The following is a 10,065-nucleotide window of genomic DNA, read 5'->3' on the forward strand; positions in this document are numbered from 1 at the left end:
GAATTAAACAATGATGGAATTAAACCCCTAAAATGTTGGGTGTTTACTATCAATCATATTTTCAAAATAAGTTCATAACACCGTATTAAATATTAATTAATATAAATATAAATAAGTTTAATTTTATTTACAAATACAAACAACTTCTTTATATAATATTTAAAATATTTTACAACCATGAATAATTACAGAACAATATTATTCGCAAATCAAATATCCATAAAAGTCTAGAGTTACTTGCAAAATTCGAGAAAAATTATATTAAAAGATTGTTTTCCAATATAATTATTTGGACAGTTAAAAATATAATCAGATATATTAAACAAATACTAAATAAAACTTTTATTTTTTACTTTCTCAAAAATAAATAAATAAAGGGGTTCCTGCATATAAAGATTTATAAAAAATTGGAATATTGATGTGAAAACCCAAAACCTTAAAATCGTTTTAAAGTTTTGTCTGGAATATATATATATATATATATAGAAGTCGTCAGAACCCAACAGCCCCAAAACCGGGTCGGGTCCACCTTCAGACAATCATCAAGCATTGATACGCGTCGTTACGTCATAACTAACTACACGTAGTAATAATAAAACCAGCTGAAATTACATTAACATTACATTACTACGTGAATAAGCCAAGAAATTCTTGTCTGAAACTGAAACTGAAATCCACCAGTTTTTTCACCTCGTCGGCGCCTTCTCGTCTCCTTCTTCATTTTCTTCCACTTCTAATTACCTTCGCACTCTCCACCGACACAATAATCCATCCCCATTTTCGGTAATTGCCCTCCATCTCCCACCGCCCAGATCCCGTTTTCCTCCTATATCACGCCGTAGTTGACTGAAAAATCTCAGACCCGTACTCCCCACCTCTGTTAATCAAGAACCCTCAATTGGGGATTTGGGTTTTGCCCGTTTCGTATTGTTGCTATCAAAGTTAAGGTTTTAGTTCTAGTTCGACGGACTTCGAATCGCCATGCTGGATCGGGTCTTCAGCCCCCGCCGGGCGCGCCGGTTCCAGCGCCTCCTCCGCAACGGTAAGCTTACTCTCCTATGCCTTGTTCTTACAGTAATCGTTTTGCGTGCAAATCTGGGAGCAGGAAAATTTGGGACTCCGGAAAAAGACCTGGATGAGATCCGGGAAACATTTTCTTACATCCGCAGGCGGGCCGAGCCCCGCCGCGTTTTGGAGGAGGCTAAGACGGAGCAAAAATCGGGTAGTAGTACGGAGAGCGGGAGTAATAGTTATGCTGAATTTGATATAACTAAGATTTTGAAGGACGAGGATGATGGAGTTGAGGAGTTCAAGCGGGATCCATCTCAGCCATATAGCCTCGGCCCGAAGATATCGGATTGGGATCAGCAGAGAGCTGAATGGCTTCAAAGGAATCCGCGTTTTCCGAATTTTATTGCTGAGAACAAGCCTCGGGTTTTGTTGGTCACCGGGTCTTCCCCGAAACCGTGTGAGAATCCGGTGGGGGATCATTACTTGTTGAAATCGATAAAGAACAAGATTGACTATTGCAGGGTTCATGGGATTGAGATTTTCTATAACATGGCTTTACTTGATGCTGAAATGGCCGGGTTTTGGGCGAAGCTGCCGCTGATTCGGAAGCTTTTGCTTTCTCATCCAGAGGTGGAGTTCTTGTGGTGGATGGATAGTGATGCGATGTTCACGGATATGGCATTTGAGGTGCCATGGGAGAGGTATAAGGATCATAATTTCGTGATGCACGGATGGAACGAGATGGTGTATGATCAGAAGAATTGGATTGGTTTGAACACTGGGAGTTTCTTGTTGAGGAATTGTCAATGGTCTTTGGATATTCTTGATACGTGGGCACCAATGGGGCCCAAGGGAAAAGTCAGGGACGAGGCAGGAAAGCTTCTGACGAGGGAGCTCAAGGGTAGGCCGGTTTTTGAAGCCGATGATCAGTCTGCTATGGTGTATATACTAGCGACGCAGAGGGAGAAGTGGGGCGACAAGGTTTATCTTGAGAATGCATATTATTTGCATGGCTATTGGGGTATTTTAGTTGATAGATATGAGGAAATGATCGAGAACTATCATCCAGGTCTTGGTGATCATCGGTGGCCGCTTGTCACTCACTTTGTGGGTTGCAAGCCTTGTGGCAAGTTTGGGGATTACCCCGTTGAGAGGTGCTTGAAGCAGATGGATCGTGCATTCAACTTTGGGGATAATCAGATTCTGCAGATGTACGGTTTCACTCATAAGTCCCTAGCGAGTAGGAGAGTGAGGAGAACTAGGAACGAGACGAGCAATCCTCTTGAAGTGAGAGATGAGCTTGGCTTGCTTCACCCTGCATTTAAAGCTGTGAAGGTGTCATCTCCTTAGATTGCACATAAAAGGGATGGATTGGATTCAAAGGTGGGAAGCCTCTTTCAGATTCCAATTCTTTTGTTTTTTTTGACTTTTAGTTGTAATACTTCTCTCTTTGTATCCCTTTGTTGTTTATTACATGGTCTTAGAATTCTTTTTGCTGTATTCCGTCGGTTTTGGCAATTATAGCATCTCGCTTGAGCTAGTTACCATAATTTCTCATTCACATCACTCGTCAATGCATCTTAGCTGCAATGGAACGAGACAACTACCCCCTCTTTTATCTGTTGGCTTCGATTGGTTTTGTTTAGTCTCCATCATTAGCTTGCTTGAATCTCAATATGTGTCGTCATTGATGCCGGTCTTGAGATGATTGCACAAGAATTACCAAAGGCAGCCGTCGAACTATATCTTTTACATAGTACATGCTTGCATCAATGTCTAGTTGTTATTATACATGATGACGTCTGGAAACCGACAACCATTGAAGCTGCAGAGGTTTCTATGGGAGAGACAAATAGCTTTTAAACCAAAAGACATCCCATGATCATGTCTTAGACATTTCAATCTACTCAACATTTTAGTCCATGTTACATATTGTGCATGCTGCATTTGGAGCAACCTGATTGTTTGCATCAGGACAAGTTCGTTCACTGACAACTGATGAGAAAAACAGCACCTCTTGGAGACAGAAACCTTTGAGAGTGGTGTGTTTTGCTAAAATAAGGCCCAAGTGAAGTAGACATGGGAGGCCGCATCACCTGTTGCCTTGAATTTGGCAGTCTCTCAACACAATTACAATTCTGTAATTGTTCAAACAGCCGAATGTCTCCCATTCCTCAACTGGAAGGACAGATTTTCTTAACCCACAACATAGTTTAAGGTTATCTGTTCACTGGGATTCTCACATGATCTCTTCCCTTCAAATAAAAATCCCTATTCCAGCTGTTTTAGTTGCCATTACTGTTCTTACCAAACTGTTCATCTTCCAAACAAGTCACAATGCAGCTTCATGCACTTTTCCATTTCCCAGTTTTTCCACAAAAACATCATAACTATTTTGGAGTTGATTATTAATAGCAGTGGGTCGGGTTGGCCACTGAGGAGAAAGTTGAATGAAGCATCTCATTTTTGGCACTTTATATGAAAAAAAAAAAAAAAGCAAAAGCTGGAAGCACATGCCCTTGCTTTATCTTTGCTCCAAACATGGTCTATCCAAGATTTATTCTTTCCATGGGTATAATTGACAATTCCCCCTCAGATTTTCTACTTTTGACACCACTTACTTTATTCTTCATTTTTCAATTTTGAATAATATAAATGATAAATAATAACGAAAAATTATCCAACTTAAGCTCGATTCCACTGAATCATTAAATAATTATTTATTAATATTTGGAATAATGGTCATAAAACCAATGTCAAATGATATCTTAATTTAAAAACTAAAATTTTTATTAATAAATTCCATTTATAATGAAAACTCGTTATTTCGACAATCTTAAGATTGACGAGTGGGCAAAATGAGCATCCATTCATGGTTTCTACTGTTATGCCCTCGCTGGGCTGTAGAATCCAAACCCTATGTCCAATGGAAAGAAGACACGTCACCAGTTGCATCAGCGTATTACCTCACTAGCAGCACCAAACTATCCAACTCCCATCATCCATCAACGCCTCCAAACAAAAACCATTGCAGCGAAAAAGCATTTATATGCACTAAAACCTCTCTCCCGCTCTCCACTAAAAACCCTAACTCTTCTTCTACATACCGCTGCATTTATCGTTTTTTCCTTTGTTTTTTTTTTTTTTTGGTAGTGCTAGTGTAAAATTATTCTTGCCTAATGGAGGATAATAAGCTGAGGGAGCAGGATTTTTTGGTGGCGTCAATTTCGCAGCTGTCGATTTCGGGCAGTTCTTCGCCGCCGGTGGTGGCGAGGTTTCGCTCCGACTCGCTATTATTTGGCCCGGAATCCGATTCGAGTGATTCGGTTCAGTTCGATCTCAGCAACTGCGAGGTTCAGAAACATTTGTTCTTTTTTTGAATTTAGAGCATGTATTTTGTATTCGGAGATTTTCTTTTCTTGTTGGACTGATTTTTGAGTTGGTATACACAAAACTTAATGAAATGAAGAGTGTCAGTTTGTTCCTTTTCATTTTTCTTTTTGTCGATAGGATTTTTTCGGTGTTTTCTCTTTGTTATTTGAATAGCATTGAGTCTATTGATGAATTTTTTCTTCTGTTTTATCTGGACAGGGACTGGTTCTCAGTCAAAACTCGAATTTTAATAGATTTCAGAGCATAGAGAAAACTGGAAAGATAAAACTTTTTTCCTTATTTCTGTTGTTGTAAGTGTAACTTCTTAATAAATGCTGTGAGAGATAAAGGAAATAAAAGGAAAACTGGACTTTATCCAAAGGCCTAAGCAATGAGAATCTAAACCTATTAGTAGTAAAAAAACTGGAAGTCATCTTTTGTTGACAGTACAGTTGGAAATATTTGCATGGTTCTTGAAAATATTGCAGTTCTAATATAAAATGGTTGGTGGACTTTACTGTAGAAACTTTTTAGTTTTCTATTGGGAAATGATAATATTTTGCTTGAAAATTGGGTACCTTTCATATTAAAATTGCACAATAAATATGGTGCAGTTATACCCATTGAATTTACAAGTAGTTCAGTTTTTTATGTTCTCATCTTGCTCCCTCTTCCCTTTTTCCCCCTACATCATGATGGTCCATTTTATTTTTATCTGGTCTTTTTTCCAGCTTTTCAAGCTAGGACCATTTCAATCACTATGTATATCGGAAGCTTCTGAAATAAATAAAGAGGTATGGGATTAATTCATTGCCTACTCGTGCTAAAGTTCCTATGTTGTAATTTCTATATGAATGGAGGAGGCACCACTAGATTTCATCACTTTTGAGGATCAGTACAACTGCCACCTCTGGAGCATGTTTTCTTCCAACTTATGTTATGTGAAGCATCAGCAGACCAGGATATTGTTGTGCTTATGGAGTTTGCTATAATGTTTCTATCTAGACGGGAATTAAAGATCAAGTGGTACTCGGAACAAGGAGAAGACTTTCATTTCTTACTCTTGTTATATAGTAAGGCTTTTATTATTGAATAACAAGCTTAACCTTGTCCTGTGAATCAGAAAAGCTATTCCAGGGGAATCACCATACAGTTTAGGAATGAAGAGGAAAGTAGGGCCTTCCATTGTGCATTTGAGCAATGGAAGAAAGAAGTGGTTGTTCAAGGTTGGTCATTCTGTTGGTGTATCATGGCAGAAGTTGAAGCATCCTCATTATTTCTTAATTAAGATTCCTGCTACTTCCCCTGTCATGATATTGTTGCCTATGGGTTTTATTGAGACCATTAGATAAAGTAGGCTCGTGTGTTTTTCTTTTCTCCAGGATCATCTTTGCCAAATGGAATTTTATCATCGTCTAGAAGCAAGTTTGATGACAAAATAGAGGCATCTTCAGCCAAAATGTACTTCCATTACTATGGACAGCTTCTACACCAGCAAAACATGTTGCAGGACTATGTGAGGACAGGTTACATCTCTGGGCTAAAAATTGATACTCTCTCCCAGTCTGTTCTGTGCTTTTTTTTTTCCTCCTGATATTACATCCCAAAATTTTGAAAGCTTGTTGCTAGTGGTTGTCTGTCCCGAAAATATTGTATTCAAGAGCTTATCATGTATTCTTATAGTTGTAGTGAATTGTAAGTCTTTTTATGGATCAATGACATGGTTAAATTTTGTTTCCAGGAACTTATTATGCTGCAGTCCTTGAGAACCGTGTTGATTTTATTGATCGTGTAGTAGTTGATGTTGGTGCTGGTAGCGGCATCTTGTCATTATTTGCTGCTCAGGTTCTGAAGGATACATGATTGTTTAAGCACCTCCAAACTGATTAGTTTAGCACCATTGATCAAAACTTGCTGATTTAGATATGCTTTATTCCAGGCTGGTGCAAAACATGTGTATGCTGTGGAAGCATCAGAAATGGCAGATTATGCTCGTAAACTTATAGCTGGGAATCCTTTACTAAGCGAAAGAATAACAGTGGGTTTCATTTTGGCAAGCTTTATTAGTTTATATCTCTCTGAGATTAATTATTTTACACTTTTCTTAATAAGTTTTGTGTCTTACTGTTTGTTGTGTAGGTAATCAAGGGTAAAGTTGAAGATATTGAATTACCTGAGAAAGCAGATATTTTGATCTCTGAACCAATGGGTAACTTGATTCTCTTTCTTTTGTCATCTTGTGATGATTATACTCGGATGATTGGAAATGTAGTTAGCTAATGTTTAAAAAAGAAACACATTGGCAATGATCTTTTTAAGGTTCAGCAAACACTCTTCATGACAGTGTGTAGTCTGAATAAGATCTGAAGGTATCTACTGGTTCTCATATTTGTCTTGCAGGCACTTTGCTAGTCAATGAGAGGATGTTAGAGTCATACATAATTGCAAGAGATAGATTCCTTATTCCAAATGGAAAGATGTTTCCAACTGTAGGAAGGTAAATGTTACCTAAGATCATTCTCTTTCTTCACAAGGCTTTGTTTCTTAAGAAGAAACAAATGGTTCTGTCCTTTTAAGTTATGCAAAGGATTGAGAGTTGGATGCAGATTCCTCATGTTTACCGTAGCATCATATAATTATCTGGAGACTGTATACTGCTTGCCACTTGTGTTTCTTTCTCTCATATACAGTGTTATTTCATTTTGTTGAGAATTAGGAATGTGTTGCATCACCTTCACATGTCTGCTACCGTCTATTTATCCATCTGGAATTTCCAATAAGCATTAAAATGAAATGCGTCTGACTATTTATTCTTCATCGTGGTGCAACTGGTTATCTTGGCAATCCTTGATAATGCATTCTGTTAACTTCTTTTTGAATGATTACCCATCTAACTATAGCAAACACTTGCTTCTGCAACTTCTAGTTAACTTGATTCTATGTCGCTTGGTTATTGATTAATGGTCAGTTTAATTTCCGAGGTACCTTCCTGGTTGGTGCAGGGTTTATTTCCCACAAACTTTACTTCATTTGTACCTAGCAGTTTCATGTGGTTGATACTTATAATTGTTTGTTCTTGTAGAATACATATGGCGCCATTCAGCGATGAATATTTATATATTGAAATTGCGAATAAGGTAAGCAACTACTTGCACCACTGTTGTCTCTAATGTTCTCCTTAGGGATACTAGGAAAGGATTGTTCAGAGAGTATAACTAGAAGAGTTCTAATTATAGACAGAAGTTTGACTTTATCACAAAAGCTTAATTTCCCCCCCCCCAATTTCTGCTATAGATCCGCCTTTCTATAATTTTAGCTATTAGTTAGGGATTGAAATTATTTTTTTGCTTCCTATCCAGGCTTTGTTTTGGCAGCAACAAAATTATTATGGTGTTAACTTGACACCTTTACATGGTACTGCCTTTCAAGGATACTTTTCACAGGTTGAATTCTAATAACCTCTTTATGCTCCTCCCTATGTATCTACTTATATCTATGTTACAAGGCTCTTACATACTTCCATGTGTCTTTTGTATCATTTCTAGATGATGCACAAGCAAGCTATTACTTCACAGGATAGAATCATATAAAATTTGCTCTGCATTTTTTGTTTCTTAGCATGAACTGTTCCTTCACTCTCTTCTCTCCTACCCTCATAAAAGATCAAACTTTCTTTCACCTATTACAATATACGATAGTTGGTAATCTGCAGCCATTTAGTGAGACTCATACTCTGTTTTGCCTCCTCTGGATATTGCAGCCAGTTGTGGATGCTTTTGATCCTAGGTTATTGGTGGCGCCTGCAATCTCTCATGTTATAGACTTCACTTCCGCTAAGGTAAGTATTAGCTTTACTAAAAGTTTTGCATACTTGCAGCTTTAAAGTTCATGTTCTGCATTTTATCTTCAGATATATGATAGTATAGACACTCTTGATGAAAATTGGGAATGGGGAAGTCTCTCTGGCTTGTGATTTTCTCTCATCTTTTTCTTACTTATAGCTTGATAAAATAAAAAGAAAAAAAATTGTCATACTAAATTTTGTATGAAGTGCTATAATTTAACTAGAAGATTATTTGCCTACTTAGGAAGAATTTTGAATTCCTGAATAGCCATTTCCATGAATAATGTACCAGAAAGTTGCAGGAATACCACAGAATTTTCATTCAAGACTATCATCAGTATTTGTTGTTCATGTGATAATTGCCCGCACTCTAGCCTATCCTCCCAAACCTTCGTTCAACATAGCATGGGTTGGATGTGAATTAAGCAATTGAGCATGGTGGCCCATGTGTTGCCATCTGATGTCTGCTGCTTAACTGGAAAATTCATAGTGTTATGTCAGGAAGTTGAGTTTTTAATGGTCTTTGTTCCTATGTGAAAAGATAATGAAAGAATTATTCTTTGACTGCTCTTGAATTTTCCAATTTGCATGTGAATTTTGGTATTATGTTATTTTCTAGAGATTGGATAACAAAGACTGTTAGAGGTCTGACATATAGCTTGGAATTACTTGAAGACACATAAATTTAATATAATTTTCACAACATCATTTGTCAGGAGGAAGAATTGTATGAAATTGACATCCCATTAAGATTTATATCTTCTGTTGGCACCAGAATACATGGATTGGCCTGTTGGTTTGATGTACTATTCAATGGGAGGTAATAGTTTGACGCTTGCTTACTCAAATGTTCACTGTTCTGCAAGCTTTTATCTCCATGTGCGGCTAACTATGAGTAAAATTATATCATTGATAGCACTGTACAAAGGTGGCTTACTACTGCACCAGGTGCGCCTACAACACACTGGTACCAGTTACGCTGTGTCCTGTCCCAACCTATATATGTTATGCCTGGCCAAGAGATAACTGGTCGACTTCATATGGTGGCCCATAAAGCTCAGAGTTATACCCTTTACCTAACACTGTCAGGTTGGTTTTTCATGTTTCTTTTCAAGTTAGTGCCACACTCTTTTTCTTGTACTTGTTTGGTTTCCTTCCTTTATTATCTGACCAGTCATTTATTTGACTAGCTAAAATGTGGGGTCCTGGTGCTGAACAAGGAGGAATACTCCAGTCATCATCCGGGAAACTCGATCTAAAGGAGCCTTATTATCGGATGTCTCAACCTCAAGCATATCCAATGTCCCAAGAGCAACCATCACAGCAACTACTGCAGACACAGGTAACAATGATGTGGCGATGTTTGATTATGCTCTTTACCTTTGAAAAGAATACAGTAATGCTAGATTCAACAGTATCTTGTATTTCTTATTTGGAGTTAGTTTGAACATCCTGAAGATTTGTATGAGATTACAGGATTTACAAATTCAATCCCAGGATGAAGAGGGTTCAGATTTATTGCAACAAGCGGTGTGATCCTAGGCCCAACTTACAACATGATGAAAGAAATTATTATGCTGCTGGAATCCTGCCATATTTGTACCATTGTAATGCCTGGGTCATTTCTAGCAATACCAAAATCCTGACTTACCTGTTGTAATTATGTCAGCTTGCTGCAGAATTTTATTGTCTTACATGGCTTTACTTACCTTTATGTCCTCATCCAAGCTGACGAATAATAGTCTCATCAAATTGAAATTTTGAGTATGCACAATTTGCAACTTAGGCATGCTAAGTTGAAAATTATATGCCGAGGTACAGCCTTGTGGTTGTGGGAT

The 10,065-nt window shown here is 37.7% G+C and overlaps 2 protein-coding genes across 2 annotated transcripts; both read left to right on the top strand.

Moving 5' to 3' along the window:
* The first annotated feature begins 594 nt into the window (after nucleotides 1-594).
* Nucleotides 595-2,561, top strand: LOC105171516 (xyloglucan 6-xylosyltransferase 2). Its single transcript, XM_011092661.3, has one exon. It carries the CDS (start codon nucleotides 982-984, stop codon nucleotides 2,359-2,361), a length of 1,380 nt encoding a protein of 459 aa, XP_011090963.1. The 5' UTR covers nucleotides 595-981; the 3' UTR covers nucleotides 2,362-2,561.
* Nucleotides 2,562-3,895: 1,334 nt separating this feature from the next.
* PRMT4B (protein arginine methyltransferase 4B) lies at nucleotides 3,896-9,994 on the top strand. The gene is made up of 15 exons (XM_011092663.3): nucleotides 3,896-4,364; nucleotides 5,115-5,177; nucleotides 5,507-5,609; nucleotides 5,766-5,909; nucleotides 6,125-6,228; nucleotides 6,323-6,421; nucleotides 6,523-6,592; nucleotides 6,784-6,880; nucleotides 7,466-7,520; nucleotides 7,743-7,826; nucleotides 8,144-8,221; nucleotides 8,944-9,047; nucleotides 9,144-9,316; nucleotides 9,418-9,569; nucleotides 9,704-9,994. The coding sequence occupies exons 1-15, from the start codon at nucleotides 4,191-4,193 to the stop codon at nucleotides 9,761-9,763; spliced, it is 1,560 nt and encodes a 519-aa protein (XP_011090965.1). The 5' UTR covers nucleotides 3,896-4,190; the 3' UTR covers nucleotides 9,764-9,994.
* Nucleotides 9,995-10,065: the final 71 nt, after the last annotated feature.

This window comes from Sesamum indicum, linkage group LG10 (genome assembly GCF_026168435.1).
Source record: "Sesamum indicum cultivar Baizhima isolate 11 linkage group LG10, ASM2616843v1, whole genome shotgun sequence".
NCBI classification, from domain to species: domain Eukaryota; kingdom Viridiplantae; phylum Streptophyta; class Magnoliopsida; order Lamiales; family Pedaliaceae; genus Sesamum; species Sesamum indicum.

Excerpts from the sequence above, each read along its gene's own strand:
- LOC105171516 (XM_011092661.3), top strand. The coding sequence starts at position 982 with ATGCTGGATCGGGTCTTCAGCCCCCGCCGGGCGCGCCGGTTCCAGCGC.
- PRMT4B (XM_011092663.3), top strand. The coding sequence starts at position 4,191 with ATGGAGGATAATAAGCTGAGGGAGCAGGATTTTTTGGTGGCGTCAATT. Across the intron at positions 7,521-7,742 it reads ATATTGAAATTGCGAATAAG|GCTTTGTTTTGGCAGCAACA; the intron begins GTAAGCAACTAC and ends CTTCCTATCCAG. Across the intron at positions 9,570-9,703 it reads AGCAACTACTGCAGACACAG|GATTTACAAATTCAATCCCA; the intron begins GTAACAATGATG and ends ATGAGATTACAG.